This window comes from Anomaloglossus baeobatrachus, chromosome 1 (assembly GCF_048569485.1).
Source record: "Anomaloglossus baeobatrachus isolate aAnoBae1 chromosome 1, aAnoBae1.hap1, whole genome shotgun sequence".
Classification (NCBI taxonomy): Eukaryota; Metazoa; Chordata; class Amphibia; order Anura; family Aromobatidae; genus Anomaloglossus; species Anomaloglossus baeobatrachus.
Genome location: NC_134353.1, coordinates 93,448,215 through 93,465,246, shown reverse-complemented (window position 1 = coordinate 93,465,246; position 17,032 = coordinate 93,448,215). Strand labels below are relative to the sequence as shown.

Below are 17,032 nucleotides of genomic sequence, written 5' to 3'. Positions count from 1 at the left end.
GACCGTGCTTCATCCACAACTCCTGAGGAGCCTGCTGGATAGGAGCCGAGTATCGTTCAGGGACATGGCCCTGCTACTTTAAGGTACTCTGTGTCCCCGTGGGGACCGCGCACAGCAACACTCCAGCAGTGCTGGGTGTGCTAGTGCACCGGGGACCGCGGCGCTGGCCGCGTTTGTGCCATTATACACTGCAGCGTCGCTGAGTGTGTTTGTGTATGGGGACGGCCGCGCTGACCGCCGCTGCCATTGTTATTACTGAGGCGCGGCTGGGACTGTTAGTGCGCCGGGGACTCTGCGCCGGCCGCGCTTATACGGCGGCCACGCTTATAACTCGAGTCCCCGGCTTTTGGGCCTAGTCTCTTTTTCTTCCCGCCCCCAGCCCTGCCAGTCAGGGGAAGGGCGGGACGCTGTACAGCACGGCAGCACTGAGGGCTGGAGCATGCTTTGCATACTCCACCCCCCTCACTGTGCACAGTGAGGCACCAGTTCCCGCACTTTCTGGGTCACGCCCACGGCTCCCTTCTCTCCTCAGGACGCCGGCAGCCATTCCTGTCAGCCCCTCGGACGCTGCAGAGGGGAGACAAACTCTGGGGGACCCAGGCAGGGATTCTAGTGGCCACACAACCGCTTTCAGCGGGTGGGAAGCAGCACCTGAGGTGCTGGCCCCACTTGTGCAGAAGTGTGATTATAGTTTATATGTTTACAGGCTATACCTTACACTGTATGGTGCACAGTTGATTTCTGGCTATATACCCTGTTATGTTGCTCAAAGGAGACAACAATATGGCGCCCACAAGAAGCAGGGGTGCCAAAACACAGGCTTACTATGCTGCCTGCGACACATGTACAACCTCGCTACCGGCAGGTTCCACTGACCCTCATTGTGTGCACTGCTCGGCCCCTGTGGCACTTACTCAGCGGAGCCTCTGCTAAGAGGGACCCGGGGGGAACCACCTGCTAACACTGTCCAGGTGACACGGACGGAGTTTGCAGTTTTTACTGACAGACTTTCTGAGACTATGGCTAAGATACTAGAAGCTTTGCAGTCCAGACCGGTATCTCAGACCATGGGCACTGTGAAATCACTGCCCCCTGGTTCCCCTCAGTTGGAACAACAATGTCCCCCCGGGGTGTCTCATAGATCCCAGGGTGAGGTCTCTGACACGGACCGCAGTCCCAGACCGCCTAAGCGAGCTCGCTTGGAAATCCCCTCGACCTCATCACATTGGTCAGGGTCTCAGAGAGATGACTCTCTGTATGATGAAGCGGAGGTAGCTGATCAGGATTCTGATCCTGAGGCCACTCTCAACCTTGATACTCCTGATGGGGACGCCATAGTGAATGATCTTATTGCGTCCATAAATCAGATGTTGGATATTTCTCCCTCGGCTCCTCCAGCAGAGGAGTCAGTTTCTCAGCAGGAGAAGTTCCGTTTCAGGTTCCCCAAGCGTACAACGAGTATGTTTCTGGATCACTCCGACTTCAGAGAGGCAGTCCAGAAACACCGAGTTTGTCCAGATAAGCGTTTTTCCAAGCGCCTTAAGGATACACGTTATCCCTTCCCCCCTGACGTGGTCAAGGGCTGGACTCAGTGTCCCAAGGTGGATCCTCCAATCTCCAGACTGGCGGCTAGATCCATAGTTGCAGTGGAAGATGTTGCTTCACTCAAGGATGCCACTGCCAGACAGATGGAGCTCTGGTTGAAATCCATCTATGAGGCTATCGGCGCGTCCTTCGCTCCAGCATTCGCTGCAGTATGGGCACTCCAAGCTATCTCAGCGGGTCAAGCCCAAATTGACGCACTCACACGTACGTCTGCGCCGCAAGTGGCTTCCATAACCTCTCAAACGTCGGCATTTGCGTCCTACGCTATTAATGCTATCCTGGACTCTGCGAGCTGTACGGCGGTTGCAGCCGACAATTCGGTGGCAATACGCAGGGCCTTGTGGCTACGGGAATGGAAGGCAGATTCGATTGCCAAAAAGTGCTTAATCGGTTTGCCATTTTTCTGGCGACCGTTTGTTTAGTGAGAGATTGGATGAAATCATAAAACAATCCAAGGGAAAGGAAACCTCCTTACCCCAGACCAAACCAAACACACCGCATCCTCGGTCGGTGGCAGGCTCTCCCGCTTTTGCGACACCTGGCTGCCACAGGTAAAAGACCGTTGGGTGAGAGACATTCTGTCTCACGGTTACAGGATAGAGTTCAGCTCTCGTCCTCCGACTCGATTCTTCAGAACATCTCCGCCTCCCGAGCGAGCCGAGGCTCTTCTGCAGGCGTTGGACACTCTGAACGCAGAAGGAGTGGTGATCCCTGTTCCTCTTCAGCAACAGGGTCACGGGTTTTACTCCAACCTGTTTGTGGTTCCAAAGAAGGACAGGTCTTTCCGTCCTGTCTTGGACCTAAAACTGCTCAACAAACACGTAAAGACCAGGCGGTTCCGGATGGAATCCCTCCGCTCCGTCATCGCCTCAATGTCCCAAGGAGATTTCCTTGCATCGATCGATATCAAAGATGCTTATCTCCACGTTCCGATTGCTCCAGAGCATCAGCGCTTCCTGCGCTTCGCCATAGGAGACGAACACCTTCTGTTCGTGGCACTGCCGTTCGGCCTGGCGACAGCCCCCCGGGTTTTCACCAAGGTCATGGCTACAGTAGTCGCGGTCCTCCACTGCCAGGGTCACTCGGTGATCCCTTACTTAGACGATTTGCTGGTCAAGGCTCCCTCCCAAGAGGCATGCCAGCACAGCCTCAACGCTACTCTGGAGACTCTCCAGAGTTTCGGGTGGATCATCAATTTGCCAAAGTCAAATCTGACACCGGCCCAATCGCTGACATATCTTGGCATGGAGTTTCATACCCTCTCAGCGATAGTGAAGCTTCCGCTGATCAAGCAGCGTTCACTACAGACGGGGGTGCAATCTCTCCTTCAAGGTCAGTCACACCCCTTGAGGCGCCTCATGCACTTCCTGGGGAAGATGGTGGCAGCAATGGAGGCAGTCCCTTTCGCGCAGTTTCACCTGCGTCCTCTTCAATGGGACATCCTACGCAAATGGGACAGGAAACCGACGTCCCTCGACAGGAACGTCTCCCTCTCTCAGGTTTTCCTACCCCCATCCTGGGCGGTGGTCACGACGGACGCGAGTCTGTCAGGGTGGGGAGCAGTTTTTCTCCACCACAGGGCTCAGGGTACGTGGACTCAGCGAGAGTCCTCGCTTCAGATCAATGTTCTGGAGATCAGGGCAGTGTATCTGGCTCTAGAAGCGTTCCAGCAGTGGCTGGAAGGCAAGCAGATCCGAATTCAGTCGGACAACTCCACAGCGGTGGCATACATCAACCACCAAGGCGGGACACGCAGTCGGCAAGCCTTCCAGGAAGTCCGGCGGATTCTACTGTGGGTGGAAGCCACAGCCTCCACCATATCCGCAGTTCACATCCCGGGCGTAGAAAACTGGGAAACAGACTTTCTCAGTCGCCAGGGCATGGACGCAGGGGAATGGTCCCTTCACCCGGACGTGTTTCAGGAGATATGTTGCCGCTGAGGCATGCCGGACGCCGACCTAATGGCGTCCCGGCACAACAACAAGGTACCGACGTTCATGGCACGGTCTCAAGATCCCAGAGCTCTGGCGGCAGACGCCTTAGTTCAGGATTGGTCGCAGTTTCAGCTCCCTTATGTGTTTCCTCCTCTGGCACTGTTGCCCAGAGTGTTACGCAAGATCAGGGCCGACTGCCGCCGCGTCATCCTCGTCGCTCCAGACTGGCCGAGGAGGTCGTGGTACCCGGATCTGTGGCATCTCACGGTCGGCCAACCGTGGGCACTACCAGACCGACCAGACTTGTTGTCTCAAGGGCCGTTTTTCCATCTGAATTCTGCGGCCCTCAACCTGACGGTGTGGCCATTGAGTCCTGGATCCTAGCGTCTTCAGGATTATCTCAAGAAGTCATTGCCACTATGAGACAGGCTAGGAAACCAACGTCCGCCAAGATCTACCACAGGACGTGGAAAATTTTCCTGTCGTGGTGCTCTGCTCAGGGTTTTTATCCCTGGCCATTTGCCTTGCCCACTTTTCTGTCCTTCCTTCAATCTGGACTGGAAAAGGGTTTGTCGCTCGGCTCCCTTAAGGGACAAGTCTCAGCGCTCTCTGTGTTTTTCCAGAAGCGCCTAGCCAGACTTCCACAGGTACGCACGTTCCTGCATGGGGTTTGTCACATCGTTCCTCCTTACAAGCGGCCGTTAGATCCCTGGGATCTGAACAGGGTGCTGATGGTTCTTCAGAAACCACCATTCGAGCCAATGAGGGATATTTCTCTCACGCCTTTCGCAGAAAGTGGTTTTCCTAGTAGCAGTCACTTCACTTCGGAGAGTGTCTGAGCTAGCAGCGTTGTCGTGCAAAGCCCCTTTCTTGGTGTTTCACCAGGATAAGGTGGTTCTGCGTCCGGTTCCGGAATTTCTCCCTAAGGTGGTATCCCCCTTTCATCTCAATCAGGATATCTCCTTACCCTCTTTTTTGTCCTCATCCAGTTCACCAATGTGAAAAGGATTTGCACTTGTTAGATCTGGTGAGAGCACTCAGACTCTACATTTCTCGTACGGCACCCCTGCGCCGCTCGGATGCACTCTTTGTCCTTGTCGCTGGCCAGCGTAAAGGGTCACAGGCTTCCAAATCAACCCTGGCTCGGTGGATCAAGGAACCAATTCTCGAAGCTTACCGTTCTGCTGGGCTTCCGGTTCCCTCAGGGCTGAAGGCCCATTCTACCAGAGCCGTGGGTGTGTCCTGGGCTTTGAGGCACCAGGCTACGGCTCAGCAGGTGTGTCAGGCGGCTACCTGGTCGAGCCTGCACACTTTCACGAAACACTATCAGGTGCATACCTATGCTTCGGCGGATGCCAGCCTAGGTAGACGAGTCCTTCAGGCGGCGGTTGCCCACCTGTAGGAAGGGGCCGTTTTACGGCTCTATTACGAGGTATTATTTTACCCACCCAGGGACTGCTTTTGGACGTCCCAATTGTCTGGGTCTCCCAATGGAGCGACAAAGAAGAAGGGAATTTTGTTTACTTACCATAAATTCCTTTTCTTCTAGCTCCAATTGGGAGACCCAGCACCCGCCCCTGTTCCCTTCGGGCTGTTGTTCTTTGGGTACACATGTTGTTCATGTTGAATGGTTTCAGTTCTCCGAAATTCCTTCGGATTGAATTTACTTTAAACCAATTTATAACTTTCCCTCCTTCTTGCTTTTGCACCAAAACTGAGGAGCCCGTGATGCACGGGGGGTGTATAGGCAGAAGGGGAGGGGCTTTACACTTTTAAGTGTAATACTTTGTGTGGCCTCCGGAGGCAGTAGCTATACACCCAATTGTCTGGGTCTCCCAATTGGAGCTAGAAGAAAAGGAATTTACGGTAAGTAAACAAAATTCCCTTCTTTTATTCGTTTTTATGGTCTTTTATCAAGGGGGAGTTTTGCATAATTATTATGTAAGGAACAAATCTCTTGGTAAAGATGATACAGATTAGCACTAAATAAAAATGTATATTTTTCTGGATCTGTGGTGGATTTTAAAAAATCAAACAAAAAAAATAACAAATATTCTGGAGCAGTCAGTTTTTGTGATCTTATTTCATTCTATCTACTGTTGACCTAGTGAGGAGTCCTCTTTAAGTAGGCCACAAATCTCCAAGAAGTGCTGCTCCCCTTCAACTGCTTACAGGCAACGTGCCGTAGTTTTAATAGTGATTATGACAAGTATTAGGCCTAAGACACACGGCATGAAAATCGGAGCGCGTGGAATGTGGTAAAACATCGCCTTCCACTCGGACCAATATTAGCCTGTGTCAGCACCCATGAGCGATTATTTTCTCAGTCCTAATCGGACCGAGAAAACAATCACTGCATGCTGCGGGTGTAATGCGAGTCTTGTGTCTCTCGCACCCATTCAAGTCTATAGGGCGAGATAAAGATCACACTGCACTCGCATTACAACAGTGTACCGCGAGTGCCGAGCGAGAATGGCAATAGCTGGCTACGGAGGAGAGAGGGAGATAAATCCCTCCCTCCTCAGCGCCTGCCCACCCCTCCTCAGTGCCGGCCCGCCCCCCGCAGCCGTGGTTCGATCACAAGATCGGACCTCAGTAACAGTGACACTCGCATGACACTCTGCTCCCGCTGTGCTGCCTGCGTGAGCAGTGTGTCATGCGAGGATCGCATTAGTTTCCTGTGTGGCCTCGGCCTTACAATGAAAGAAGTCCCAAGATTTTCCTGCTAATGTTCTAAAAGGGAGGTACAGATCATTAGACTGCACATGTTCTTTTGTTTAGTAAGAATTTGCAATCTAAACTGTAATTTGCTTTGTAGATCGGGATTCTGCTGCATTACTGTACACTGGCCACTGTGCTGTGGGTGGGAGTCACCGCGCGCAACATCTACAAACAAGTCACCAAGAAAGCCAAGCGCTGCCAGGATCCAGATGAGCTCCCACCTCCTCCTAGGCCAATGCTAAGGTTTGTAATAGTGCGTATGATCTCACATTCTATACATTGTGGGGAAAATTATCAGGACAACTACACATCACACCTTACAAGGGCTTATATCACATCCCATTCTGAGCTTGTAGACATTTATATGGAGTTGTTGTCCCCCCCCCAACATTGCAGCTATTATTGGCTTCCTATCTTCTGGAAAGGCTTTCTACGAAGTTTTTTGAGGTGTTTGAAGGAATTTCTTTATCGCTTCATTGGGGGACACAGAGACCATGGGTTGTATGCTGCTTCCACTAGGAGGCGACACTAAGCAAAACAAGGAAAACTCCTCCTATGCAGTATACACCCACCAACTGGCAATCATTCCTCAGTTTAAGCTTAGTGTCCATAGGAGGTGGACACACTTGGGGCTGCTCCCAGCCCCTCAGGTTTGTATTTTTTAATCTTTTGCTTTTTCGTTTCAGACACAGCTCGTCGGGCGACAGGGTGTAATCGCTCACCCTGCTCTCCCCCCTAGAGGCCGGTCGCACAGAAGTGGGGTCCGTCCGCCACTTCAGTTGTCTTCCGTGCCTGTCTGGCAGGACCCTACCCCCCTAACACTCTCAAGACTGTTTGGGGGGGAACCGCACAGAGGGACAGGCGGATGGTCCTTGCCCCCCTCCCCCTGCACGCTCGCTCTCCACAGCCGGCCTGATCAGGGAGGGGAGACGAATAATCAGTGGAAGATACCCGTCTCCCTATGTCTTTCCCAGGAGGCCAGGATCAAGCCAAAGAGGACTATCAGCCACCGGGACAGGTACCCATCCCTTGTCCCGGGTCATGGGGGGCTCCGTTTTTACAAAAAAAAAAAAAAACAAATGTCTCTTTAAATGATTATCCATAGAATTAGCTCCTTACCCGGGTCAGCTCCCCTCCAGGCAGGCGGTACGCTCGGCTCCCCCCACAGTCCCGACCCCGTCCTCGGCGCTGCCCATGGCCCCCCCCTGCGGCCTCACTTCAAAATTTAGTCCCTGGCTTCCCTCCGGCCTAGCTCCCGTCCGGCCACGCCCGATCCCGGCCAGCCTATCGCGTGAGCTCTCACTTCCAGCAGGCCCGCCCGCTCCAGCAGCCAGTCACAGCAGGCCTCTGCGCGCCCTTTTCCGGCCAACCACGGGCCTCCTCTCTCCCGGCCAATCCCTGCAGGCTTGTTTCACTCACCTGCGCGCCGTTTTTTTCGCGCGCTCTTTTCCTGCTCCTCCTCTGGCCCGGGCACTCAGCAGCGCCATCACTGCCCTGCAATCTTCCTGTGCGGCAGACACGCTCCACGTGCAGCCACCGGCCTCACGTCCCTGCAGCCCCTCAGAGCCCCCACCTCTGCTCCCTCAGCCTGCAAGCTGGAACAGGACACAGCGCCTGCACACAGAGACAGCTCACACACAGGACGCCAGAATCTGGGTAAGCCCTGCCACTGGGAGGCAGCTCCTTCCCCAGTACCTCATCCACCTGGCATCCTCCTGACTGTTTTCCCTTGCCTCTCTCATTCTCTCTCTTCTGTCCCATGTCCAGCACAAGAGCGACCCGCTCTCAGCCACAGGCCATAGTGCTTCACTTCGCCTGCACCTCTTGCCTAAAGAAGTTTCCCTCAGGGCAGTCCTCCCCCATCTGCGTAGCCTGTAGCACCCCTACCATGACTACTACGGAGCCCCCCACCGCCCGTAACGAGGACTCGGCCCCCATGCCTGGGTGGGCCTCAGCTCTCTCTGTCCGTGGACAACCTAACTAACATGTCTCAATCCTTAGCCTCGGCCATAGACCGTCTGTCCGCCTCCTCCTCTGGAGTCCCCCCGGCGACCCAGAGCGAGTCTGAGCCCGCAGCGCCTCCAGCCCGGCAGGGCAGAACTCACAGGAGGTCTAGGAAGCGGTCCCTCTCTGGGTCATCCTCCAGCTCCCCTAGCCCTGCTGTGGCCGCCAGAGCATCACGCTCGCTGTCTCCTGCCTCTTCTGCGGCAGCACCAGATTCGGACCAGGACTCTGTTTCTGACTCCGATCTGGACTCTGAACATATATCCAAGCTGACCGGTATGATGGACAGTCTGGTCATTGCTGTCAATCAGACCCTAGAGGTGAAGGATATTGATCCGGTGCCTACCAGTCAATCAGTCCCTTTCAAAAGGGCCAAGAAGCTGCCAAGAAGCTTTGGCAACCACAGGGAGTTTGAGGATATTTTCTCCAGACAGTGGGAACATCCCGACAAGCGTTTCCAGATGCGCAAGCGGGCACAGGTCCTTTATCCCTTTCCACCGGAACTTCTTCAGAAGTGGTCAGTGGCCCCGTCATTGGATCCTCCGATCTCCCGACTCTCGTCCAGCACCACCTTGCCGCTGTCTGATGGCGCCTCCCTGAAGGATCCCTCGGACAGGACCATTGCATCCTTAGCCAGGTCGACCTTTGAAGCCTCCGGCTCTGCCATCACTCCAGCCTTTGCAGCAACCTGGGTTTCCAAGGCTGTCTCCGCCTGGGCAAAGCTCCTTCGGCGTGGTATCCTAGCCGATGCTCCCAGACCCGAGCTGGCAGATCTGGCAGATCAGATCACACATGCTGGAAAGTATCTAGTCGCTGCGTCCCTCGACTCTGCTGCTTCCGCTGCCCTGGCAGCCGGCAACATTACTGCAATCCGCAGAGCCCTGTGGCTTAAAGCGTGGAACGCGGACTCAGCATCCAAAAAGTCCCTCACCAGTCTTCCCTTCGTTGGTGCCAGACTCTTCGGAGAAAAACTGGACAAGATCATCTCTGAGGCTACGGGGGGCACGAGTACCTTCCTCCCCCAACAGAGTATTCCCCGTGCCCCTCCAAAGCGGCGGGCTTTTCCCTTTCGTCAATTCTCTACCAACACACGTCGGGAGCGGTCCCCAGCACGTCAGGAGAGACGGAAGCCCTCCTTTAAGGCAACACCCCACTGGCGTTCCCGTGGCCAGCAGTCCAAGCCCTCCAGCTCCAGATCCAACAGATTCTCCTCCGCATGACTGGGCTCCCGTCCCCGGATCCTCATCCAGGGTCGGCGGTCGTCTCCGCATTTTCAGAAGCACGTGGCTTTCCGTGATAGACGACGCCTGGGTTCGAGACGTCGTCTCTCACGGCTACAAGATAGTTTTCTTCGCTCCCGTGCTCACGCTTCGTCCAGTCCAAAGCCCCCAAGGATCCCTCCCTCACCAAGGGCTTCTTCGCAGCTATCCAGTCCATGCGAGACTCTGGGGTCATCACCCCCGTCCTGCCTCAGGACAGATTCCGGGGTTTTTATTCAAACCTCTTCGTGGTACCGAAGAAGAATGGCACAGTTCGCCCCATTCTGGATCTCAAGCGCCTCAACAGGCGGGTCCGTCTCAGGCGATTCCGCATGGAGTCTCTCCGCTCAGTGATAGCGTCCATGGAACCCGGGGAGTTCCTTTGCTCGGTGGACATCCAGGACGCCTATCTCCACATCCCAATCTTTCCAGCTCATCAGAGATTTTTACGCTTCATAGTTCAGGGGCAACACTTTCAGTTCACTGCTCTCCCATTCGGGCTCTCGACAGCTCCCAGAGTCTTCACCAAGGGTGATGGCTACTGTCATGGCTATTCTCCGGACCCGGGGAATTCTAGCCATCCCGTATCTGGACGACATTTTGATCAAGGCTCCCTCGGCGTCGGAGTGCCGCGACAGTCTCAACATCACTCTGGATACCCTAACCCGTCTCGGCTGGTTGATCAACAGACCAAAGTCATCTCTGATCCCGACTCAACGCATCTCATTCCTCGGCATGATCTTCGACACCACGCAAGCGAGGGTTCTTCTGCCTAAGGACAAGCTCGCAGCTATCCTCAGGGGGATTTGGAAGCTCCAACGCGCACCCCGTTGCTCCCTTCGGTACTGCATGAGCATTCTCGGGAAGATGGTGGCGTCAATAGAAGCGGTGCCCTACAGTCAATTCCATACTCTCCCTCTTCAGGGTCTCCTTCTCGCAGCATGGGACAAGTCTCTTCACTCCCTGGATCGGCCAATTGCGATCCCTCCTCGAGTCAGAGAGTCATTGGAATGGTGGAAATGCTCTCCCCTCACCCTCCAGGGGAGATCATTTCTTTCACTTCGATGGAAGGTCTTCACGACAGACGCCAGCCTGCTAGGATGGGGAGCCACATTCCAGGACCTCACAGTTCAGGGTCGCTGGACCGAGCCGGAAACCAAGCTTCCCATCAACATCTTGGAACTCAGGTCAGTTCGCCTAGCTCCCTTTCATTGGAAGGCTCTGCTTCGCGGACACCCAGTTCGGGTGCAGTCCGACAATGCAACCACTGTGGCCTACATAAACCATCAGGGCGGAACACGCAGCCGAGCGGCGATGAGAGAGGTATCTCAAATCCTCGACTGGGCCGAACAGAACATCCCAGCGATTTCGGCGGTCCACATCCCGGGTGTAAACAATTGAGCCGCCGACTTCCTCAGCCAAGAAGGCCTCGACGCGGGAGAGTGGTCCCTCAATCCCAGAATCTTCCAGCAGATCTGTTCCAGGTGGGGGACCACCGACGTGGATCTCCTGGCCTCCAGGTGGAATCACAAGGTGCCCCAGTTCGTCTCCAGAGCAAGAGACCCACTGGCGCTCGCAACGGACGCCCTAGCGATCCCCTGGTCGCAGTTCTCTCTGCCGTACCTCTTTCCTCCGCTTCCGCTTATCCCCAAGCTAGTCAAGAAGATCAAAGCGGAAGGAGTTCCGGTGATTCTCGTGGCTCCAGATTGGCCCCATCGCCCGTGGTACGCAGAGCTCGTGCACCTTCTCGCCGACGTTCCGTGGAGGCTTCCAGACGTCCAGGATCTTCTCACTCAGGGGCCTTTTCTTCAACAGAATTCACAGTCGCTCAATTTAACGGCATGGCTGTTGAAGCCGCAGTACTAACTTCCTCGGGATTCTCAGAAAGGGTCGTCCAGACAATGATCAAAGCACGGAAGCCTTCCTCTTCCCGCATCTACCACCGGATGTGGAAGGCCTATTTCCGCTGGTGCGAAGCTAACCAGGTCACAGCCATGACCTTTTCCTTGCCAGTTCTGTTGTCCTTCCTGCAGTCTGGTCTGGATGCTTGTTTACCACTCGGCTCCCTCAAGGGCCAAGTGTCTGCTCTTTCCATTCTCTTTCAAAAGAGAATTGCCTCTCGCTCACAGGTTCGCACATTCATTCAGGGGGCTGCGCATGCGGTGCCCCCCGTTCAACCTCCGGTGGAGCCCTGGGACCTCAACCTGGTTCTGTCTGTTCTCCAGCATTCCCCCTTCGAACCTATGCAGGAGGTGTCTCTAACGTACCTCTCTTGGAAGGTCGCCTTCTTAGTTGCCATCACGTCAATCAGGCGGGTATCTGAACTAGCGGCGCTTTCCTGCCGCTCTCCATATCTTGTCTTCCACCAGGATAAGGTAGTCCTTCGTCCGGTACCGTCCTTTCTGCCCAAGGTGGTCTCTTCTTTTCATCTTAACGAGGACATTGTTCTTCCTTCCTTTTGTCCGAACCCTTCGCACCCTCGTGAGGTTCTTCTCCACAGGCTGGACTTGGTCAGAGCTCTCCGCTGGTACATTTCAAGGACGTCTCATTTCAGACGGTCGGATTCCCTCTTTGTGCTTCCGTTCGGCCCCCGCAGAGGCCTACCTGCCTCCAAGTCCTCCATTGCGCGATGCATTCGCTCTGCCATACTGGAAGCCTACCGGGTAAGAGGGAGAACGCGCCCATTCCACCAGGGCGGTGGGAGCCTTGTGGGTAGTCCGTCACCACGCTCCAGCGTCGCAGCTTTGCAAAGCGGCCACCTGGTCTTCGCTCCACACTTTCACAAGGTTCTACAGGGTCCACACTTTCGCATCCTCCGATGCGAGCCTCGGTAGATGAGTTCTGCAGGCTGCAGTGGACCGAGGTCAGCCCTGAGAGTAACATTAGACCCACCCGTGGGACTGCTTTAGGACGTCCCATGGTCTCTGTGTCCCCCAATGAAGCGATAAAGAAAAGTAGATTTTGGGTACTCACCGTAAAATCTCTTTCTTGGAGCCTTTATTGGGGGACACAGCACCCGCCCTTGTGTTGGACATATGTTACTGTTCAACGTTACTGTTGAATGTTGATTTTAATGTTCACTTCTGTAAGATTGTTCGTTCTTTCTTGTTATCTCCTATTGCTTTCTCACTAAACTGAGGAATGATTGCCAGTTGGTGGGTGTATACTGCATAGGAGGAGTTTTCCTTGTTTTGCTTAGTGTCGCCTCCTAGTGGCAGCAGCATACAACCCATGGTCTCTGTGTCCCCCAATGAAGGCTCCAAGAAAGAGATTTTACGGTGAGTACCCAAAATCTACTTTTTTCCACTTTCATCAAGGAAACATTATTGAGAAGTGTGGGGACCTTGTTTTCAATCTCTACTCTAGTTAATCGCAAAGGTGTTAGATGGGGTTGGGGCTCTGTGCAGAGAGTCATGTTCTTCCACATGCAATCTCCCCACCCATGACTATATGGACATTGCTTTGTACACTGGGGCACAATAAAAAGTGCCTTCCCCAAACTGTTACCCTACAATTAGAAACCTATAATTGGCCACAATGTCTTGGTTTGCTGAAGAATTAAGATTTCCCTCAACTGGCACAAAGAGGCTGAGGCCAAACCATGAAAGACACCCACATAGTATATGGAATTGTGATTGGTGATGTAAGGCTTCCATGCAGCTGGTCAGTCTGATATAAAAGCCAGAGAGTATTTGAATCTCTGTAGTATTGGGGTCAGCAGAGTGTTGGTGCCTTTTATGCCCACTGCTCATCAGCACCCCCATTCTGTAACATTACGTGGTTTCTACTTTGTGGCTGAGTTGCAGCGGTTCCTTCTATTTCACAATAATATTAGATGGGATGGTGGAATATTTAGGTGGGAAGAAATGTCCTGATCTACCTTGTTACCCCGGTGCCTCCTATTACCGGACCGCACTGGTATCAGTGAGCTCATTACCAGCTGTCCTGTCACATGTTGGTAAAGACAGACTGCATGACAAAGGGCCGGAGGTTCTACAGCGGGGCAGTGGAGCCCCCGGGGGTTCTACAGCGGGGCAGTGGAGCCCCCGGGGGTTCTACAGCGGGGCAGTGGAGCCCCCGGGGGTTCTACAGCGGGGCAGTGGAGCCCCCGGGGGTTCTACAGCGGGGCAGTGGAGCCCCCCGGGGGTTCTACAGCGGGGCAGTGGAGCCCCCGGGGGTTCTACAGCGGGGCAGTGGAGCCCCCGGGGGTTCTGCACCCGGGGGCAGTGGAGCCCCCGGGGGTTCTGCACCCGGGGCAGTGGAGCCCCCGGGGGTTCTGCACCCGGGGCAGTGGAGCCCCCGGGGGTTCTGCACCCGGGGGCAGTGGAGCCCCCGGGGGTTCTGCACCCGGGGGCAGTGGAGCCCCCGGGGGTTCTGCACCCGGGGGCAGTGGAGCCCCCGGGGGTTCTGCACCCGGGGGCAGTGGAGCCCCCGGGGGTTCTGCACCCGGGGGCAGTGGAGCCCCCGGGGGTTCTGCACCCGGGGGCAGTGGAGCCCCCGGGGGTTCTGCACCCGGGGGCAGTGGAGCCCCCGGGGGTTCTGCACCCGGGGGCAGTGGAGCCCCCGGGGGTTCTGCACCCGGGGGCAGTGGAGCCCCCGGGGGTTCTGCACCCGGGGGCAGTGGAGCCCCCGGGGGTTCTGCACCCGGGGGCAGTGGAGCCCCCGGGGGTTCTGCACCCGGGGGCAGTGGAGCCCCCGGGGGTTCTGCACCCGGGGGCAGTGGAGCCCCCGGGGGGGGTTCTGCTCCCGGGGCAGTGGAGCCCCCGGGGGTTATACAGTAGAGCACCATCTTGTAGACCTGGGCAATGAGACCTAAACTCAATAATTGTGTGTCCCATTACTTTTGGCCTTGTGCTTTATAAACCCAATCGTATTGTAGTTCCAAAGATCTATCCAGTAGGTGGCACTTGAGTCCTAATGGCACCGCAATATTTATTTTATTATTACTCCGCTTAGGCCTTTACTTTTGGCCTCTCTCCAAAGAAAATCCTTTTGACATTGTATGAAAGTGATGAATGACACGGTCGTGTTTGCTCAGAGGAAGTTCTAATGAAGTCAAATAAGTCAGCAATTCAACAGAAGTCGGAAGCCATTAAGGAAGCGGCTGTTTACATTGACTTTCTCCGCGTGTTGGCTTGTGTTTAGTTAATATTTTTGTTGGAGTCATTTATCGGTTTCCATTATGTTTGTTTTGAGTTTTGTTTCTTTTTTCCCCCTTTTTTTTTAGATTCTATCTTATTGGAGGCGGCATTCCTATAATTGTATGTGGAATAACTGCAGCGGCAAATATTAAAAACTACGGGAGCCAGCCCACTGCCCCTTAGTAAGTGTCTTAATCTCGGTCCTAAGGAGAAAAGTGCTGCGTTACAACATGGTATTGACGCTTTTTGTGTTCCTTTTGCAGCTGCTGGATGGCGTGGGAGCCGAGTCTTGGAGCCTTCTATGGTCCGGCCAGTTTCATCGTCTTTATAAATTGTATGTATTTCCTCTGTATCTTCATTCAGCTGAAGCGTCACCCCGACAGAGTTTTTGAGTTAAAGGAGCAAACCGAAGAACAGCAGCGATTAGCGGCCAGCGAAAATGGAGAAGGCAATCAGCAGGATTCACTTTCCGTGTCATTAGTTTCTACATCCGCCTTGGAGAACGAGCAGACATTTCAAGCCCAACTCCTCGGCGCCAGCCTTACTCTGTTCCTATATGTGTCTCTTTGGATTTTTGGTGCTCTATCCGTTTCCTTGTATTATCCAATGGACCTGGTGTTCAGCTGCTTTTTCGGGGTGACTTGCTTAAGCCTCGGTGCCTTTCTAACTGTACACCACTGTATGAACCGAGAAGACGTGAGACGAGCATTGGTCAATATGTTCTGCCCTGGTAGGAGCACGTATTCCGTACAAGTGAATGCTCCTCCTTCCAGCTCTTCTGGCGCCAACGGTGATGCCCCAAAGTGTACGAACAGTAGCGCTGAGTCTTCCTGCACAAATAAAAGCGCCTCCAGCGTCAAAAACTCCTCGCAGGGCTGCAAGTTGACCAATTTGCAAGCAGCCGCGGCACAATGCAACACAAACCCCTTGCCGGTCAACACGGCCACGGCACCCCAGCTTGACACTAGCTTGACTGAACACTCCTTGGATAATGATATTAAGATGCACGTTGCGCCCGTGGAGGTTCAGTATCGCCCCAATGGTCACCCGTCCAGACATCACAAAAATAGAAGTAAGCACCGTTCCAGTAGGCTCACCGTGCTTAGGGAATATGCATATGATGTCCCCACCAGCGTGGACGGCAGCGTGCAGAATGTAGTGCCTAAAAGTCGTCCGAGCTATTCGGAAGGTCACTCGCGAAGCCGGAGAGCTTATTTAGCCTACAGAGAACGCCATTTTAACCAGTGCCATCAAGACAGTAGCGACGCTGCCAGCACGCTTCACAGGTATAGCAGAAATATGGAAAAGCCTCCGTCCGCGAACCACAAAAAAGACATTTTGCCCGAACCCAGCGGTGTGGAGCTCGAAAGCCAGCAAAAATCATACGGTCTGAATTTGGCTGTCCAAAATGAACCTGTCAAAAATGAAGCGACCGAGGAGCCACCGATAAACACAGACAGCAATGGAAATGTTAGGACCGGTCTATGGAAACATGAGACTACTGTGTAGTATCTCCTCCGTGCTGGGTTACCCCTTTTGGAGTTCGCACGAAAGGGACAATTCCATTTGCTCCAAAGACTTTTCCAATCTGATTGTTTACAGAGACGTTATGGGCGAACACTAACTATGAAGGAAGAGATCTGTTCTCACTTCAAATGACTTTTATACGGCAAAAAGAGACCACGTTTTTTTGTCCACGCGTGATTTTTTTTTTTAAAAATATTTTTTTAAGATTTTTTTTTTAAGAAAAGCAAAAAGAAAAAAAACAATTTTTTGTATGTATTTTTTGACATATACCGGATGCCTTGTTTCCTAATGGATTTGTATTTAAACTTGTAATAAACAGTGTTTTGTCACTGTCACATTTATTCTTATCATACATTCGTCCACATAGAGAGTCAACCTCCTTTAGGCCGGTTCACACATTCGACATTTCACCGCTTTGCCGGATCCGTCACACTCCAATACAGTACAATGGCATCGCGGCAAGCTCCGGTCACATGATGTCATGTGACCGAAGCTTGCCGCAATGCCATTGTACTGTATTGCACTGCACTGTTACTGGAGTGGGACGGATCCGGAAAAGCGGCAAAATGCCGAATGTGTGAAACCAGCCTTAAAGGGAATCTGCCAGCAGGTTTTTGGTATGTAATCTGACACCAGCATGACATTGAGACATAAACACTGATTCCAGTGATGTATACTTAATTTATGATGTGCATCAGTTGTGATAGAATCGTTTTTTTTCTACTTAAGATCAAGCAGAGCTCTGAATGCTGAGCTCTGTATAACCCCCGTCCACACCAGCTTTCTGTGTACGCTTATATATTGACAGAAAGCTGTTAATCAGTGGTAAGTGGTTGAAACA

General features: G+C 53.6%; 1 protein-coding gene across 2 annotated transcripts in view; it reads left to right on the top strand.

Annotated features, from left to right (window-relative positions):
• ADGRA3 (adhesion G protein-coupled receptor A3) overlaps positions 1-16,532 on the top strand; it is a 177,765-nt gene extending 161,233 nt beyond the window's left edge. For both annotated transcript variants that reach the window (XM_075346927.1, XM_075346926.1), the window contains 3 exons: positions 6,358-6,503; positions 14,751-14,846; positions 14,928-16,532. In XM_075346927.1, coding sequence (XP_075203042.1) covers positions 6,358-6,503; positions 14,751-14,846; positions 14,928-16,173 — 1,488 coding nt within the window. In that variant the 3' untranslated portion in view covers positions 16,174-16,532. The remainder of the gene's footprint in view (positions 1-6,357; positions 6,504-14,750; positions 14,847-14,927) is intronic.
• The last annotated feature ends 500 nt before the right edge of the window (positions 16,533-17,032 follow it).